The sequence below is a fragment of the Anomalospiza imberbis genome, chromosome 5, assembly GCF_031753505.1.
Source record: "Anomalospiza imberbis isolate Cuckoo-Finch-1a 21T00152 chromosome 5, ASM3175350v1, whole genome shotgun sequence".
NCBI classification, from domain to species: domain Eukaryota; kingdom Metazoa; phylum Chordata; class Aves; order Passeriformes; family Viduidae; genus Anomalospiza; species Anomalospiza imberbis.
Genome location: NC_089685.1, coordinates 68,191,860 through 68,211,341, shown reverse-complemented (window position 1 = coordinate 68,211,341; position 19,482 = coordinate 68,191,860). Strand labels below are relative to the sequence as shown.

At 39.7% G+C, this 19,482-nt stretch overlaps 1 protein-coding gene across 12 annotated transcripts in view; it reads right to left on the bottom strand.

Moving 5' to 3' along the window:
• ERC1 (ELKS/RAB6-interacting/CAST family member 1) overlaps window positions 1-19,482 on the bottom strand; it is a 278,983-nt gene that overhangs the window by 13,949 nt on the left and 245,552 nt on the right. For 7 of the 12 annotated variants that reach the window (XM_068191757.1, XM_068191762.1, XM_068191759.1 and 4 more), the window contains 2 exons: window positions 18,064-18,165; window positions 3,582-3,770 (listed from right to left, as the gene is read on the bottom strand). In XM_068191757.1, the coding sequence (XP_068047858.1) occupies window positions 3,582-3,770; window positions 18,064-18,165 (291 nt within the window). Of the gene's footprint in view, window positions 1-3,581; window positions 3,771-16,415; window positions 16,483-18,063; window positions 18,166-19,482 lie in introns of those variants that run through there. The other 5 variants (XM_068191764.1, XM_068191765.1, XM_068191770.1 and 2 more) reach the window with 1 other exon arrangement.

Here is a 19,482-nt window from a genome sequence, read left to right as displayed (position 1 = left end):
TGGTATTTAATAGAAATTGCTAGGATAATGCAATTATTTATAATGAATGAATGGAATTTTTATTTCTGAGTATCAAGACCTGGAACATTCCTCTTTCCTTCTGGTAACTTCAGTTTTTTAATAAGAAAAGTCAAACAGGTCATGAACTGGTTGAAGGATGACAGTTCTAGAAACAGTACTGGGTAGCTTATTTGGGGACATTGGGTCAGAACTGACTTAAAGGGACATTTCCCACCACAGGAATAATTTAATGCCATGATTCTGAGCTCTACAGATCCTTTACCGTCCACAACTTAGTCTAATATATTATTTTAGATTAGGTTTTGAGACACCATACACTCATAAGTACAGGCTTCAGTTCTTCATTACAAATGGACCAAAATTTTACTACAACAAGTCAGCCTCCACAATGTCTTTGATAAAATGCCAACAAAGAATGATATAGTATCTTGGCCCCACAGCTTGATTACAATCAATCTTCCCCAGGGATGTGGTCACGGCCCCAAGCCTGACAGAGTTCAAGAAGTGTTTGGATTATGCTCTCAGGCACCTGCTGTGATCCTTGGGAATGTCTTGTACAGGGGTAAGAGCTGGACTCGATGATCCTTGTGGGTCCTTTCCAACTCAGCATATTCTGTAATCAGTTGAAGTCACTAAGGACTATCACTGAACTTAATGGTAGTGCCAAGACACTGTTATGGATAAAAGGCACCAATTATCAATCAAAGTTTGAGACTACAAAGTTATTTATGTGGCAACAAATTCCCCTTAGATCCATGGTGTTGATGCTGGCAGATACTTTTCCAACAACTATTTGTACATTAGTTACCGTGGGTCACCGTGGGTGCACTAGAAGAGTGAGAAGGTTAAATCCACTTCATATACCAGCTCTATCTACCAAAAGAAGCCACAGAAAACTCCTGCTGTTTGTACCTGAACCTTCCCAGCAGGGATGAAAGACCTACCAAGTATCTTGGCTATGATGAAACACAGCAAACCAACCTTTGTCAGTAAAAGTTGATGCAGAGGAAAATAACAGCTCCAAAACCAGTAGTACGAAAATGAATTCTTAACTATTTATAAAAAAAAACCCAAAGCAACCAAACCAAATTAGGTAATCTCATTGGTGAGAAGTGGATACGTTGGCATCACGCTGAAATATTATTGGTGTTGGTTATATGGATCCTCCCTAATCATGTTAGCACTTCTTAACATTCAAGGGGATTAATTTTTTCCCACTGAGGCTTGTGAAGCATTATCTACAGAAGATCATATTAGAAGGGACAGGAGTGAATTTAATGCACTGGATTTGAGGTAATTTACAAAACTCATTAAAATTCCAAAGATGCAAAATGGGTATTCTGTGATGGGCTTCTGCAAATCTGGAGAACTGATTCCCACCCCCCATGGGAATACTTTAAGCACAAAGGAAACTCTGCAGCTAGAAACAGAAAAGCTCCATGGCTTAAATGAAAAGTCTGCTTTGTAAATTGAAATATACCATTAGTTTGTGTTTTGCAACGGAAGCTTCTTAAATACCATCTGAGTGAGTATGGGAAAGCAGAAGAGACAGCTACATTTTACTTTCCATGACATTATTTATGCTTGGGAATCGTGAATGGAGAAGTAACTTTAAACAACTGTGGTGACAGCAGTATAGAATTAAGACAATAATGTGAGAGGATAGAAAAAGAATTCTTCTCTCTTTCCAGAACAACTTAGGTAATTCCCTTTTCTCACAATTTCTCACAATTTCTCACAATGCTTTCTTTACTGTGTAACCCATAGATGTTGCTAATGGACTAGCAAAGTTTTAATGGGAAATATTATTTTTGGGCCTACTATTCAGAAGAACTTGACAAAGAAAGCTTTTTGTATTTTCTTTACCCACATCTCTTGATCAACTAGTAAACACCACCTGTCCCCACAGATCCTGATTATATGTGAAGACCACCATAGCAATAATTACCGAGGCAATTTATTTCAGTGATATCCAAACTTTGCCCATATCCACTCTCATTTTCAGAGGTGCCTCCCATACATGCTACAGGTTTTGTCACCCACTGTTTCATCCCAATCTGACAGACAAGGTGGCTCAAAATAATATGCCTCATGTTTTGATTTATACCATGGGAGCTGTAAGGCTTTAATAGAGGAGGATGGCATGCATGAAACTGAAGAAATTTTAATCCTGTATCAGTGATTACAGAAGCCAGGAGGCTCTGAAGGGGAAAGGAATATGTCATACCTATAGAGGCAAATGTAGATATTGAGGGAGGCACACAGCACATGCTGAATCAAGTGAGTATGAAGACAGGCACAGAAAGAGAGCACGACTGTCCTGTACCATCTCAGCCCTGTTACAGGCATATTTATCTCCAGAGGTCTGCTGGCTTTGAATTTTCAGACACACTCCTGCTGGTTTCCTGCAATTTCACTGCTCTCTCCAATTCTTGAATCAAAATTCAGTCTTGAGTCAAAAGCTCCAAGAAGTTAGTTTTAAAATCACAAAGGAAGAAAACCAGAGCTGAGGTGTTCAAGATAGGCTCAACATATGTTCACCACAAATCCCCTTTTAACTGCATAGGCTTACATTAGCTTGCATGCACACTGGATAGAGTTTGGTATAAAACATATGAAAGCAAATAGTTAAAGACTTGGCATTATAATCCAAAGTCAGGGTTAAAAAGACAAAACTAGTCACATTTAGTTCTGGTACAAGTTCCTTGTAGTAGTTTAATTTAAAAAAAAAAAAAAGGTATTCAGTAATATAGGACTAGAACAGTAAATTAAAGAAAATTGAAAAGATAAATAGGAATGAGTTAGAAAAAAGGTTGTAGGGAATGGTGAATTATAGTCCAGAAACAAGAGGAAAAAAAATGCCAATGAAGGGATTAAGGAAGGCAAGACATTACCAGAGCTGGGAGAAAGGAAGATTATTTCAGTAGGTGATTTATAACTAGATCGACAGTCTCTTGTGGAGACTTGATCTGACAAACTCTTAGTAAACTCTTTCAGTTCTGTACTCCATAACTCCTGGAAATATACAGTTGGGTTTCTGTGTGTGTATATAAGCACGGGTGCATCACATCCAGCACACTGAGTCCAATCTTGATTCAGGTATGAAGGTAAGGTGGGTAAGCAGTAGGATTACTGGCAGAATATTCTGTAACAGCAGGTAAGCACACTGCATTCATTTATATAAAAAGACTCATAAAAATGTCAATTAAAATATAAATGGTTTCTATAATTAAAGTAAGATTTAAATCTTGTTGACTACAGAGAATATAGAGAGCAGCTAAAATTTGTTAACAGTTAAAACATGGCAAAGGTGGTATCTTGCAATTTGATTTCTCATGAGTGTGGCCCCAAGAACGGATAAAAGAGCAGATGAAATTCCATAATAAATAATAAATGGCAATGCTTAAAAAAATTATTGACTCCTTTTATCAGCTGAAGAGTTCATCTTCAGCTTTCACCGCTCACAACATGATTTCAGCACATTTTGGTGTGTGGCACATCACTAAAGCCTAAATGAGCAAGTTCAGGTCCTTGTTCAGAGCTGGAGCCCACAAACTCACCTGCTCCTGGGTCATCTTGTGCAGCTCCTTCTCCCAGGCTGCCTGGTCATCATCCAGGTGGTAGGAGGCAGGCGGGGTGAGTCCACGCAGGATCAGGGGGTCGCGGTCGTGGCAGAGGGCTGTCAGATGGCCGATGTACAACTTCAACTTGCTGCGGTTCTGGTCAAGTTCTAAGAGGGGCTGAATTATCTGAAATAAGAGAGCAGAGACAGTGAGAACAGCCTGAGACCCAAGCAGTGATGAAGGCAAAGATCAGCCTCTAAGTTACAATCTTGTCCAGCTTCACAGTGGGAGAAATCTGAAAACTCTTTCCCTTGTACTCCTGGTCCATAATGCACCAACCATCTAGAAAGAAACCAAGGACACTGGGGAAAGGGTGCAATGATGACAGCTGTGTGATTAGACTGAGAAATAATGATGACATGGGTGGAAAATGAAACAATATTAAACTGAATGCATTAACTCTACTGATTACCCAACAGTACTTTGGTTTAGCTACTTAAAAAAAAAAAAAAAAAATTCTGACAAAAGGTGTCTGTCCACAACTTGTCCAAAAGCAAGGTCAGTAGAGATTTTTAGCTCGTTTTGCCAACAAACATTTCATTGTATATTAAGTGTGCAATAAACATGTTCTAAAGAGAATAGTTTCAAATTATGTGAAAACACAATTCTAAGATGATTTTATCTCTACTGTAGAAATTGGATAGAGACATACCTTCATCAGAAAGTTAAAATTTAATTTTTTATAATGTTTTACATAGTTACAGTATAGTCTTTTATAATTTTGAAAAGGCAATGACTTTTATTAAACAGGCCAGACAAACTAAAAAACTATATATATATATATAAAATCTATATCTATAGATATATCTATATAACAAACTAAAAAAACTGAAATCAAAGGACTTTATTAAAGTACTATTTTATTCAATTATACTTTACCCAATCTGAATCTAATCATTGTTCCTCAATGCAATCCAAACTAGAGTTATCCAGTTCCCATAAAAACTATCTGAAGAACCATTTCTCATTTTTCTACAAAAATATAGAGCTCAAGTGCATAAATGCCTACTGAACACCCTTTGCTGTGCCCTTCCACAAGAATATGGCTTCATTTTTTCTAGATGTTTGTGGGCACATATTCAAAACTGCAGTATTGCAAATCTCTAAAGTCTGCAGCTGATGAAAAATTAGGGAAGAACTGGGCTTAGGGCCTCCTTTCCATAAAATGAGGTGCTGGGCAGGGAGAACTGGGAAGCCTTGCCGGAGTCCTAGCAACTTCTACTCGTGTTCCCAGGCAGAGGCTGCACCTGCTGTTTGTTAGTGGGCTGGGGATATCTTTTCAATAGGACACCTCTGACCCTGCTAATGAATAAAGAGTGAGATAATCTCTGAGTCAACAAAACAGGGTGCTGGCATTACTTCCAACAAAGACTCTGGCTTCGACCCCTTTTAATAAGGCTGTCAGGGCTCACTTATTTTGTTTCTAACACCGTTTTACATGGATTAGTTTCTGTAGTGTGAGGATCTGAGAGGCAGGGCTAAGCAGCTGACTGATGTCAGGCTCTGTCCTGCCGAGCTCAGCAGCCCACACCAGCACATCAGGGTGCTGCCACACACCCACAGGCTGCCACGGGAGAGCAGACAGGCAAGAGACCCGCACGAGAGAGCGAGAGCTCACGTGCTTTAGCAAAAAACCGTGCAGCCTTGGGGGACCCTCTGTTTGCAGGTATAAACACACATATGAAAATAATGCCTTGTTATATCAGGATGGGATGAGTTGGGATGAGTGGACAAGGAGGTGGATGGACAACTGGCGGAAGGGCAGATCCCAGAGCGTTCTGATTAGTGGCACTGGGTCTGGTTGGAGGCTTGTCACTAGTGGTATTCTCCAAGAGTCAGTACTGGGTCCAGTATTAACTTATTCACCAATGACTTGGATGAAGGGGCAGATGTGTCCTCAGCAAGGTCACTGATGACACAAAGCTGGCAGGAGTGGCCACACCCCAGAGAGCTGTGACCCTTCAGAAGGACCTCAACAGGTTGGAGAGATGGGCAGGGAAGAAGCGTCAGAAACTCCGCAAAGGCGAGTGCAGGGTACTGTACCTGGGGAGGAATAATCCCATGTACCATCACAGGCTGGGCCTAACCTGCTGGGAACAAGCTGTCCATGAGCTGGCAGTGTGTCCTTGTGCCCGAGAGTATCCTGGGGTGGATTAGGAAGAGCATTTACAGCAGGTCAAGGGAAGCCATCCTGCCCCTCTGCTCTGCCCTAGTGAGGCCACATCTGGAGTGCTGTGTCCACTTCTGGGTTCCTCAGGACAAAAGGGACATGGAGCTCCTGAAGAGGAGCCAGTGAAGAGCAACAAAAATGGTGAGGGGACCAGAGCGTCACTCTTATGAGGACAGGCTGAGGGCCTGTTCAGCCTCGAGAAGGGGACCATATCCATGTCTGAGTATCTGAAGGGAGGGTGTCAGAGGATGGAGCCAGGTTTTTGGTGGTACCAGACAACAGAACAAGAGGCCATGGGCAGAAACTGATGCACAGAAGTTCCACCTGAACATGAGGAAGAACTTCTTTCCTGTGCAGGTGACCAAGCACTGGAACAGATTGTCCAGAGAGGGTGTGGAGTCTCCCTCACTGGGGATATTCTGGCACTGTCTGGACACAATCCTGTGTCCCATGCTCTGGGATGGCTCTGCTCGAGCAGGGAGGCTGGACCTGACGACCCACTGTGGTTCCTTCCAGCCTGACCCAGTCTGTGATTCTGTGACTGCAAACTGCAGCAGGACAGAATACTCTGCTGTCCTGTATACAGGGCAATAGCAAGGGATGCTTTAATAGAATCAACAGAGTTACATTTCACTTCCATCACCAAGCAAAACTGTCTTTAGCCAATTATATCCATCAGCTTTGCTTATTTACTGAATTTGCACTATGTACCCCGATTTCATATAATATCTGTCACCAAGATTATGATCTGAAAGGGTATTGCCTGTGCAGGTGAAAACCAGTGATGCTTCTAATTTAACAGATGTTTTTTCTATCTTTCTAACTATTTGGTAAGAGGGTAAAATGATGGATTATCACATAAGAAAATACTGTTCTATAAAAATGTAATAGTCAATGTCTAATAACTAGTCCAATCAATGTAGTAGCCGCCTTGTATTCTTTTCAGATACTACAGCCTCTTCAATATCCATCAGATGTGCAGATTCCAGTTTGAAAAGAATCTGTCTGGATAGCTTTCCTGGCTATTCTTTGTAAACAGAAACCCTCCTTGATGAAGAGAAAGCAGAGCAATCTAGCAAGAAAGAATGGAAGATTTTCATACAGCAGTTGAATTTGACTGCTCAGGGATAAATCCCTTTTCGAAGCACATTCCTCCTGCACCCTTCCCCCTTTTACCTCGAGCTGGAAAGAGGCCAAATGAGGCGTGTGAAAGTTCTTAGCCAGCAGCCCTCCTAAAGCTGCTCACAGAGCACTCATTCCCCTCACTTGGGATCCATGAAACGCTGGCCGTCAGTAGGAAGTGCCCTTGTATCTGCCTTCCTGCCCTATCTGATTTGAACTGGCCTCTTAGCAAGAGGCACTGTGCTTCCCACACAGCAGAGCTGCCCCTGCCTTATCTCAAGAGGGTGTAAGAGCATTTGCTAAGTGGAAAAGCATGGCAGTGCTGGGTTCATAACCCACACTGTGTTCTCATCATCAGCTCAGAGCTGCAGAGCTTTCTAGGAAAACAGTGGGTAAACAGACCAAACCCAGGAATATCTTCTGAAGCAGCCCTCATTCATTAATTGCCCTGATAGGTTTAGGCCATCCTCATCAATGCATGGAATGAAGTCTGCTTAATGTACCCTCAACTTCAGAATATTGCTAATGGCCAGCTGAGTTTGACAACATTTCACTAAAAAAGGCAATCACTACAACTCTGAGGCAGAAATGTGAAATGCCTGACAAATCTCTCATGCAAACCCAAACCAACTCAACCAACTAACAAAGATATTTGTGAACATATTCCAAATTCAACTTGAAAACAACATCTTCAGGTTTTTTGAGATTTCATAGATTAAAAAAAAAATCTTTGACTATGATAAATGTGAACCTAGCTGTAGTTGTACAAGTCATTGGGGCAAAAAAGCTTTAGAATGAAATGAAACTGCTTCTCCAATGGTAGTCCTACTGTTGCTGGACAATGGTCAACTGAAATATGGGTAACTGAATTTCAAGTTTTATATGCTAAGTCTCTGCTTTTAAAAATCTATATATCCACAGCAGTGTCTACTGGAAATATGCAAGAAATACATAGGTGGTTATTTGGAAAAGAAAACCAGCAACGTCCACAGACATCTGCAGAATAAAGAGCGAGTTTAATCAATGTGCAATTCACCACAACCACCAGCTTTAAATTATGCCTTCTCCAGGCAGAAGGGTTAATAACCTGGTCACCTTTCTCCCTGCTAACAATCCCTTTTTTTCTCTGAAGGAAGCAACCACTTTTCTTTTTCAGAACCAAGTACTTTACTAATTTCAGAGAATACCTTCTAAATTTCTACTTTAAAAACCTACAGCTGTCATTTTGAAATAAAGTCTCACAGACACCCCTAAAAGCCTGCCTGTTTTTGCAACTGCATCAGTCGACCTTGTAAAAGTTATCTCCCTACACAGCTTGGCTTACTCGTCAGAATAATGTGTCAATGTGGAGGTTGATCATGGATCAACAGCAGTTGTCTTTAAAAAAAAAAGGGAGTAATTTTTTCTTAACTTACCCCTAAATCTCTAAATATCTGAGAGAAAAAAAAACCTCCCTGGAAGTACAGCTACATCAAGAAGAAAATAAAATAGAACTGACAAGTAGTCTCAGGGGTCAAAGTAAACAATGTGAGGTAAAAATGACAGTGTTTTTGTATTAAAAGTGCTACAAAGAAAGATAGGTGGAATAAATCTGAAAGCTTCCAAGGAATTAAGTAATTTGAGAAATGATCTAGCTTGCCAGCCTGGTCTACACACCGTGAGTGTTCACTGTAAATCCTTCACAGCACAAATAAAGAAGGAATTCTGAAAAAAATCCAGGCAGAAACCCAAAGCACCACCAAACACCTCCTCAAAACTTTAGACTGGACATAACAAATACGTTTGGAAACACAGTGCAGGTAGTCCTTTATCTCCTATCAACCACATCTGTCATGTGAGTGTGGAAAATTAGTTTCAAACTTTGTTACATACCGTTGCAACTGTGCTACCCAACAAAACCTACATCCCCAAACTACCACTGCACAGGAGAAGATGGGGCCAAAGATTGTGTAAGCACATATGTTTGTTAAAAAGCAATTATTTCAAAAGGACCTGACAAATCTTTGTATACCTCCCTGTATCTGGGTTTTATTACAGATATTGCCAGACAGGGATATTTTGCCTCTATAGCTAAATATCTTATACTGGGAGATAGGAAAATAAACTAAGATAGTGAGTGACACAGTCTGGAAGTATTTGCATGGCAAATTGAATTATGCCTTCTTGCTCAGACCATTTGTGCTTGTTTGGCAACAAACACAAGGGTTCAACAATAATATTGTAACCACTGAATGCATTGGAGTTTTATGAGGCATGAATTTGGCACAGAAAGTGCTAAGCTTTCCCAAATTCAGAGCAATTTATCACTGATGTCTTCCCTTCATTATTTTAAATGGAAACAGAAGAAAGTTCTCAAAAAGACACATCTTGACCTCAGTTCAGTTCAGCTCAGTTCACTGATACACAGAGATACTTGGTTTCTTCAGAAGACCTCCACACAAAAGCTCAAGGAGAGGCTCAGTATTCTTTAGATTTGTTTTAAAGACAAAAAAAAAAAAAAAAGGATTTAACTCTAACCTTCATCATTTTCTCCTCGTAAACCAGAACAATATAAGTGAAAAGAGATTCTGGCTATTTTGACAGAGCTGTCTTACTCAGTTCCTTTCTGACAGAATCAATTAGGAAATCATTTTTATATAGCAAACGATTTTTGAAATTTTTATACACCATGAACAAATCCCATGGATTAATGATTTCCAGAGTTCACCCTCTTCACCTTGGGAAAAATCCAAACCAGAAAAAAATAATAGAAAAAACAAACCAGGGAAAGGAGTTTTGTCATTAGCTCCCTCTGTTTAAATAAAATCCTTTCCCCATCATGTAGGTGAGGCAGAGAATTGCAGTGGGTTGGTAGGGTTCCTGAAGCACTCAAAAAGAGCAAGTAGTTCTAAAATATTTTTATACATAACAAATCCAGAAGTGCTTTCCATGACACTGGCAACTTTCACTTATGTGGGCTGTGGAGCAAAGTTGGCAGGGAACCACGTGAGGAACAGCAGGGACTGCTGGAGATCAGAACTGAAATACTGATGTGAGGGGCCTGTGACTGGACCAAGGGGAAAATGAACTTTCAGGAATGAGATACCTCAGCAGAGCTGAAGGGAGTGTTTGCACAGACTTTGAATTTTACCTGTTTCCTCACTCCCTTCCCTTCAAAAGCAAGGCCATTCACTCAATCTCTTACCCCTAAATAAACTCATTGCACTGTGCACACCTCACACCTCTTTATTATTAAAATCTCCTTCATTCGAGCACTTCACCCCTGTAAGTTGTGTTAGTTACCAGGTTAAGATTTTGAAAAATAAATTAAATTACAGAAAGCTGTGAAACTGGGTAGTCAGACTGACGATACTGACAATTATCATCAAGGAAAAAAATAAGTAATCCCACAGTAAGCAAAAATAGTTTAACAACTGTTGGCATCTTGTACATGACACTGCGGATTAAAACAGCATTCACCTGATCCAACTTTTGTAGGTGTAATGAGACAAGTTTTGATTTCACAGAATCAGTCAGATTTTATGCTGATTCCTTCTTTATAAAAACATAGCAGTTGAGAATAAATAAGAACAGCTTGCTTCTACTTTTAATGCATTCAAGCTTTCTAGCACTTGCTGTCTATGCAAGAGTGAACCAGAAAGTACAAACATCTCTTGCTGTGCTGTATTTTGTCTATTGCTTCTCCCTGTTACAAGGGATAAAGGGGAACAGTGCCTCTGACAGCAGAGCATGGCAGCAAGGCACGGGAGAGTGTGTCCATGGCAATGCTGATGGTCAGGGCTGTGCTCTGCTGTCTGTTCCACTGCTAATGCAGACCAGAAGGTATTTCCTAAGTAGTCTACCAGAGAACACAATGAGTGCTTTTCCTGTTCACGTGAACTGTAACCTCCCTGTCTGCAGGTGACAGGAATCTTGGCCTTGCTCTTCCCTAACTCTGGGCGTTCATTCTGTGGTTGCAGCTCTCTGAAAGACACCTGCTGAAAGGCACTTTCAAAGCAAAGACTTATGTAGGTTTATCTGTCTTTAGGAAGCCTTTCTGGAGTTTCTCGCTCTACATTCAAACACAAAATCCCCTGAATAAATACACCTATTACATGTATATATAGTAGTTCTTATGTAAAAGTTACTTTAAAAATCAGATGTAGTTGGAGAGCCCATAGTGAGCCTACTGTGAGATGGAACTGTAAATCCTGACATGTCCATCAGTCATTATGAACTTTACCAGCCAGGAAAATGCAGTGTCTAGAATGGCTACATGCCCTTACAGTTTTTATTTTAGTTATCATTCTCTGGAGCTTATTTTCATAGTTAATACACTGGAAAGCAGGTTTGGCCTCCATTCTTTTTCTAACATTTTTCATCTCCCCTCTCCCTCAGTTTCTTTCCTCCTAACTGACAACTAAAAGGGCTTGGCTGCAGCTGCTCGTCCTCTGTCTCTGAGTGTTCTGTCTAGGGGTGCCAGAGCTCAGAATAACTGGGAGACAGCATGGGAGACAGCAGAGACTATCACACACACTGCTAGAACAACTCTCCTGGAAGTGGCCAGAAACAATAATGTTTGAGTGCAGAATTCCTACTTGCTACAAAGACCAAGCCACTAGTAGAAGATTATGTTCAGCTGCAAATCAAAAGAGAAAATAAGACACAGACCTGGCATAATCTCATCTGGCAGAAATGAATGATGGCCTTTTTGCAATTGTTTTGCTGAAAAGCACAAATCTCTACAAAAAGAAACCAGCCATCTGTTTTGAATGTTTTAGACTGTAAGTATCCTACTTGTGTTCTTCTTTGATCTGTAAGAATAATAGGAAGACGGTGATACAGTCCAGTTGCACCTCTGTTGTGAGTGTTTAATTCATCCCAGAGCTTCAGATTACAAAATTCCATTTGGAAATCTTAGTTTTATCATTCTGGGATCAGAAAGAAGATTAACAATGTATCAAGATCAGTTCTTTTGTGCTCATAGATATAACATTCTTGGACAGAGAATACATTCTTCTAACAGAAATTAGTTATTAACCAGCAAAATAATAGGTTTAAAAAAAAAAAAAAAAGCTAGCAGAAGAATTGTTCTCCAAAAGAAGAAAAGGACCAGGAGCAGAAGCTGACTTTGTCTCAAAGAAAGCATTCTTCTCTAACCCTCCTAAGGACATATTAGTTACATCATCTTATTTGAGTGCATCACATTAGGGTTCTTACTAAAAGGCTGCCCATCCAAAAAGGGGGAGTGAAGGACCCTGACTGTCACCAATATGACAAAGCAAATAGAGCCTCTCTCTCTCTGTCAGGACATGTTTAAGTAACGTAAGATTATCTCAAGTAGCTGCCTTCAAATTTTGCACAAGGCAAAATGTCTCCAAGGCAAGCACCAAGATACTTTCACAATGCTTATACAGACCTGGATGAAGAATTGTAATAGTATCATTATTATAGTAAACAATTCGTTTGTAGATTTTTAGAGAGGGGAAGAAATGACTCTTCAGAAGACAAGAGATGACAGTAAAGAACAAGACACAGTGGTCGAAAGAGCTTTGTCCAGCATGCTGGAATGGCAGCTCCTTGAAAATATGGGTTATTTTCCCTTTTCTTGGGAAGGAATAGGATCTTTGAAAAAAAGTAAGAAGTAGTAATAGAGTCAAATACAAATCTAACACAATTTCGGGAACAATTTCAAAATGAGGTATTAGAATCACCATCATATCACTTTAACAAGACAATTTCCAAATATCACACAGTAATAATACCTAGCACTTATACAGCATTTTTCCCAAGCAGAACTTACACTTTTTACAAAAACTCATTTACAATCAGAGCTCATTTTACAATTAGAGAATTTGAGACAGGGAGAAAGAGAACAAGTGAGTGGCTGGAGACGATGCCAGGAAAGAATTTATCTTCTGAATCGTGGTCTAGTACTGCGTCCAGTAAATTACAATGTAATATGAGTCAGGCATGAAGGCCTAGTGGTTTTGACCATTTTGAATGATCTAACAATTAAAAAGACCAGACTGACAATAAATCTAGTCAAAAGGCTTATGAGGTCACAGTGTAGTGAGTGACAGTACTGAGAACTTCAAAAGTGTGGCAGCAGGACAAAGCAGCTCTGTACAAAATGTGTATTGTGGAGAGAAGATCACATTTATGTAGTGAATGAACGACTGTGTAATTTAAACATGGAACTTGTCTTGAAAAACTATTTGCTTCACTAAAAGAAATCAGCATCAAATAATGTAGAAAAAAAAATGTTCTCTTCAAACTTCCTGAAGTATAGACACTTTTAGTGTTGTAGTGATCCCAATGAAAACTTCATGTAGTTTGACTGCTCTGGCAAAGATGCCTTGAGATGGGCCAAATATTTTCCTGTAATGAATTACCCCCTCCTTCCACCACAGACATCACCTCTGAAATCTGAAGTGTTAAATTTTGTGAGTGCCTTCAGTACTCAACTCACAATGCTTACTGCTTCTCAGTTAAAATCAAACTCAAGTATTGAAGAAAAATGTCACAAAGAGCCTTTCTGTCTTACAATATTTTTATGGTAATAGGGATTGCCAGTATTTTCATCGTCTTGAAATATCCCCATTTTTATGTACTCCAGTTCCATGCTATCTGACATTCTACTGTTGCTCTAATAAGCATAATAATAATTTTCAGTTAATGAGTGGATGAAGCAGATTTCTGAACCACACCCACATTTTCTCCCATTTTAGGTAGCAGAGCTGTGCTTCACAAGACAACTGGATGAACTGTGTAGCTTGGGAAATCTCTGTATGGAAGCTTTGCTTCTACTTCCCCCATGTGGCACACACCTGGCACAAATTTACAAGAAGATACACCCACATACACACCTATCCTTTTGCATGTATTAGATCTCTTAGAGCGTAAATTGATATTATTCTTGATAAAAGTGAGTGATAACTAATTAAGCCATTGACCAGAGCAGTTTAGCATTTGAGAAGGACCAAAAAGCATCCTCGAGTGAAATCACACTGAAATTGACTTGGATGTAGAGGAGGATAGAGCTCCATCTGGGGAATAAAAGGAGTTACAAGAAATTCAGACAGCAAGGAAATGAGCCAAGTGAAAAATGCTAGGAAAAACTATTTCAGGATGAAAGATGGTATTTACATTGAACTATAAACTGAAATGTAAACTACCATCCTCAGAAATTACAGGGAGGGTGCATATGTTTATGAACAGTGATCCATTTCAGGGGAGCTCTATCTGATAATGCTGTCATGTACAGAATTGGCATAATTAAATATTAAATTCAGTCAATTCCAGAAAGCTGGAGGGGAAAAGCCTTAAGACCTGAACCATAAAAATAAAATAAAGTAGTTAACTATTTTACAGAGTTTTTTGGTCTCCATTTAATCTTTAGTATTGACTGGAGGTGATTGCATCCACAGACCTGAAGGAACTTTAAAAAACAAACTCATTGCCAAGTCCTATGCTATTAGTTACATTTTATCATTGGAATACATAAATTTCATTTAACACATGGAGGTTAGGGACTCTCTAACTTAGCTTTTACAAAGAGAATAAGGACTTTTTTTTTTTAATGAACGTGGAATATCACAGTAAAAACATGTACTCTGTTGGGAATAACTGGCTTGGGAAGCATCCATCACCTGTATACCTTCCCTGCTGATGCATGCACGACAATGTCGAGCCTGACAAGTTTCTCCGATGAGATGTGTGGAAGGCAAGGCTGCTGGCTGACTCATTATTTTGACTGGGATACTCTGTAGCAGCTTTCCTGAGGAAAGTGCCTCAAAGTGGAGAGATAAGCTGTTTTTAATGTCAACCACACTTAATTCAGAAAACTATGAAAAACCATACTCTTAGCACAGTTGCAATCTTAAATGCATCAGCACATGGGAGAGGAAAGAGAGAGATCTTTCTCAGTGTTCTCTACACAAACTCCATGTTTGCTCCAGAAGGAAAATCAGAATTATTCCTACCTTCATAGAGAGTGTCCTCTTCCTTTTCATCACTTACTTACCTGATCTCCCCTGTTTAATTTCTGTGCTTCAGCTGATCTTTACAAGCATCATCTCTAAAACTTTTAACAACATACACGAGCGCACAACCATTGCAAGAGCGGTGATTCAAAGAGAATGTGAAATCAACAGTGAGAGGAAATTAATGAAGCACTTTATCAATTTGTCCACTAAAGAGATTTTCTCAGCTCAAACCCCAAGGCATGAAATTCAAGTTTGACACTGCCACAGTTGGATTAAATTTTTCAGGTGGTTGGCTTGAAAAGAGGGATTTGATCTATACAGTCAGACTGAAAGTCTGCAGCTAATTGAGCAAGTGCAAGAGAGGAGAGTGACTTATTCTCTCATGAATATTTTACAAATCTAATACAAAGTAAAAATTTTCAGAAATGCAAGGGTCCAAGATTTCCACAGAAATTTTCAGTTTTCTTTCAAACAACTGTTGTGAAAAAATCACATTCTTAGAAAAAAGTGCACAGAAACTGACATGAAATATTTTTTACTTAAAAGGATAAGTGAAGAAGGAAAAAATTTCATACAGATTTTAAAATACTGTCAGAATACTGTACTTTAAAATACTTCAAGTACTTCAGAGAAATACCTTCTGCTTTAAAACTGATACTCCAAGGCATAAATGAATCCTGTGTACTGTAGTGTAATAATCAGTACTTGACTCCTGGCCAGTAAGAGGTTTTTTTGTTACAGAATAGGCAAGAGGAGAGAGGCTCTGTCCTCTGTCCTTTTGGAAATGGGTGCTGTTGTGGGGACAATTTGACAGCACAAAAGAAAAAATTGTGGACATGGACACAGAGAAACAAAACGTACTTTAAATGAAAAACAGCTCCTAATTTCCCCCCCACTGTTTTGAAAGAATGAGGGAGATGGAAGGCAGAGAGGAAGGTTAAGGGGATATTCCTCTTTGCCTTCACATTTATAGACAATTCATACTCCTAGTCCATCTAGAGAATCCCACACTGTGAGTTGATAAGTATCTGTGAATAGGTAGGTCAGCGTGCACGGCAGCAATCTCTGCAGCAGATCTCAACATGCTTAAAACCTTCAGAAGGAACATTATCTTCAGGAGGAACACTATCCTCAAGCAAATTCTTTACAAACCAGAATTGAAAAAGCACACATAGGTTTGGCTACGGCGCAAACTGCTTTGAAAAAGAATCTGACTGAAAACGTTTCCTCCATGAAGTCAATGACAAATGAAATGAAAGACATTTCCTGTTCTCTCGTACTTGCACAGAAACTCAATTACATGCCCTGGAAAGTTCTCCCCGCAGCACGGTGAAACGACGATAGGATGATTAGAAGAAAATCACAAACTGCACATAAACACACGAGAAACACCCTCATGCAGGGACATGGAAGCAAGGGGAGGGAGCACAGCCAGGTTTCACAAAGCACAGGAGTGAGGTGTGGGAGTGACTGTCGGAAACTCTTCTATTGGCAGGAGAGGTTGGTTCTCACCGTTCTGAACAAAATGGCTGAGCTAAGAGCATCTGACTGGTTATGCCCAAATACCCTCCTCCTCATCCTAGAGGTGCACAGGTGGCAATGGGAGGAAAGCCCCAGAGCAGCATGGGAATGAAATAAAGACTTGGTTAGTATTTAAAGCACATAAAGTACAAACAGTAGTACAAAGTGTTTCAATTCCTGATGCAGTATTCTGAGCTACCTTGAGGTACAGCTTTCTTTGCTCCCTTGTAGGCTTTGTCAGCTTTCCAAATGCCCCTTTGCAAAGGGGAAGTGCAATCAGAGCCTCCTCCCACCCCCTCTCTTCCCTATTGCCCTTCCCTGTGGGGTCTTTGCAAGAATTTCTGTAACTGTCTGAATTTTATTTCGTTTTTACATGTTATCTTTTCAATTTCGTCTGTGAATGCTACGCTGCCTTCATTTGCAAGCATGTACTAAAGTAACAAGCTGGAAATGGCTTCAGCTCTCTGTATACTTCCAGTGTAGAAACAACAGATATTCTAACATTTGCACCAAATTCAGATTAGGAAATCCATTTAATTTTCAGTATTAACAATTTCACTCTCCTGAAAATGGAGAGTGAAACACCAACATCTTCCACAAACACTGCAGAAAATTCAAGCCAGTTGACATACAGTGGAGGAAGGTATTAAATTAGGATGCAAAGGAAAGTTCTCTTGAAAATCAAAGTTTTTTCTGTTTGTTTGATTGTATATACTCCTTCTTGTTTTCTGATGCAGACATGAGAAGAGATTTTTCAAGATCTATTTTTGCAGGGTGAATAAGGAATTGGCTTTTGCCATTTTCCTCGTGTACCTTACTCGTTATTTCTGTGTATCACTAAGCTGGCACTTAAAGGTCTAGAGAGATATGCTTCCCTTCAATTGCTACACGAGTCAGAGGGCAAGAGAAGCATTCCTCCACTCCATCGAGGCAGTGATTAATGATGGCTAATATTTTAATTAAACTGCAGTGGATGAGATTACAACATGGGATGCGCAATTATGTTGGCATTTTCTGAGCTACCCAAGGGATGGTTAATCTCTCTAACAGTTATCAAGTACATGGCTGTGCTTTGTAAATGCCACAGGAGGCTCCTCACTGCTTTGGAGATGGTAAATTGATTTTCCTTCAGTTCATGGCCCATTGAGTTTGTGAGGGAGCAGTCTGTGCTCATTTGGCACCGAGGCTGGGATTTCCTCGTGGGAAATGAAGGGAACTGCTCGTATGCAATCCATAGATCAGAAAGCTGATCCTGGAGCACGATTTCCTGCTACTGAAGACAAGAAACAGTCCTGGACACTCCACACACTCAAGCAGTAAACTTGAGCTACTAAAATCTGAGTATGTCATACAGGACTTGACTCTCGCATTTTAGGAGAGTAATGTTTTTGTTCCTTTTCAATGTACCTCCTCCCCTCCACCCACCTAACAACAGCTTGGTACCAGGAACTGTTCATTCAGGAGCTCTGCACAAAGCCAACACAACAGCAACACTCAGTTCTGGTTTATAACTGCATTTTGGAATGCTACTTTTGTTCCAAGGTACTGCAAGCATGTCAGGGAAAACTATTTATGACACAAAATCATCAGCCCTCACAGCAAAAATTACTTTAAAAACAAAAAAAGAGAGAGACATTACCTGGTCAGGGGAGGGCTTGTGGTTGGTTTGGTTGGAATGGGATGAGGATTTGAGGTGGTCATCCTCATAGTTGTCAGCCATCAGCTTCATACGGTTCTGAGTCTATTAAAAAAAGCAAGAAAAAAGAATCTCAGTCTACCTTCTAAGGTTATCATGGGGACTAAAGGGAACAGAGCATTTATACAAGTGCATATCCAAAATCCATTCATGGGGAAAAAAAGAAACATGCCTAGACATCAGTTGGTATTACCGTAGAGAATTGGTAAAAACTGTGGAGACACACTCCAAACCATTCCCTTTAGGGCTAAATTAGTTGTGCAATTAAATGCATCATCTGACTTGCACCTACTAAAACTTGTGCTGTACAAGAAATTAATTTCTTTTTAGAGATGCTTGGGATTATGGTTCAAACACCAACTTGGAGAGTAATTCACTGAAAACATGAGTTGGGTGTCCCTAAGTCAATTAAAAAACCCCCAGTGAAGCCCTCAGAAAACAGTCAGTTTTAAAAACCAAAAAGTAAATAAGCTGAACATAGGTTATTACTTAAGAAATCCATCCAGTACAATATGTAAATCAGTTTTCAATTGATATATCAAAGAACAGAAAAATTCTGAGACTGGTCAGAAAAATGTTAATTATACAAAAGCCATCCTGTGAGGAAATTAAAAAGTTAATAAATAGATATTGGGAAAGAAAAAGTATCATAATGAAGGCTCATAAAATTAAAACAGTCAAGTAAAGAATTAGCAAAGTATGAGACATGTTTTTTTGTTTTCTTCAACTTCTTAGGAAATTTCCAGTTCCAGAAGAGATAGGATTTTGAAAACATACTGTAGAAAATAGTCTAAGAATAAATGGCATTTAACAATACCATTCTAGGTAAGCGATTGCAAAGAACATTAAAATACATTACCTGGCTGTGTCTGCAAAGGAGAATGTTAGTTAGACAAAGCCCTTTTAACAGACTACCCTGAAATGAGGTCCCTGAACACCTACAAACACAAACAAACAAGGAAAGAAATGCACCTGGAAGAGTGTCCCAGCCCCCCAGCAGGGCTCACAAAGGCCATTCAGGCAGCAATGATACTCTGTGGGAAGCCAAAAGGGATGGGTGAAGGTCTTGCAAAGCCAAGTGCTGCCTCCCTTCGCATTATCTGGATGCCAGGGTCATCGGGAACTCACACATGGAGCAGCCCCAGAACTGAGAGATGGCATTTCTCCTGCCAGCTCAGAAGGCACAAAGATCCCCACTTTGAGCTTTGTGAAATTTTGTATTCTAAGGAAATCAAAAGACTACCCTGACCTACATTGGATATGATACAGAGCAAATTTTCTACAGCTAGACATATGAAATAATCAGATATGCACTAAAATTAAATGTCTTAAATGAAAGCTCAAAGCTGATAGAAATGCCAG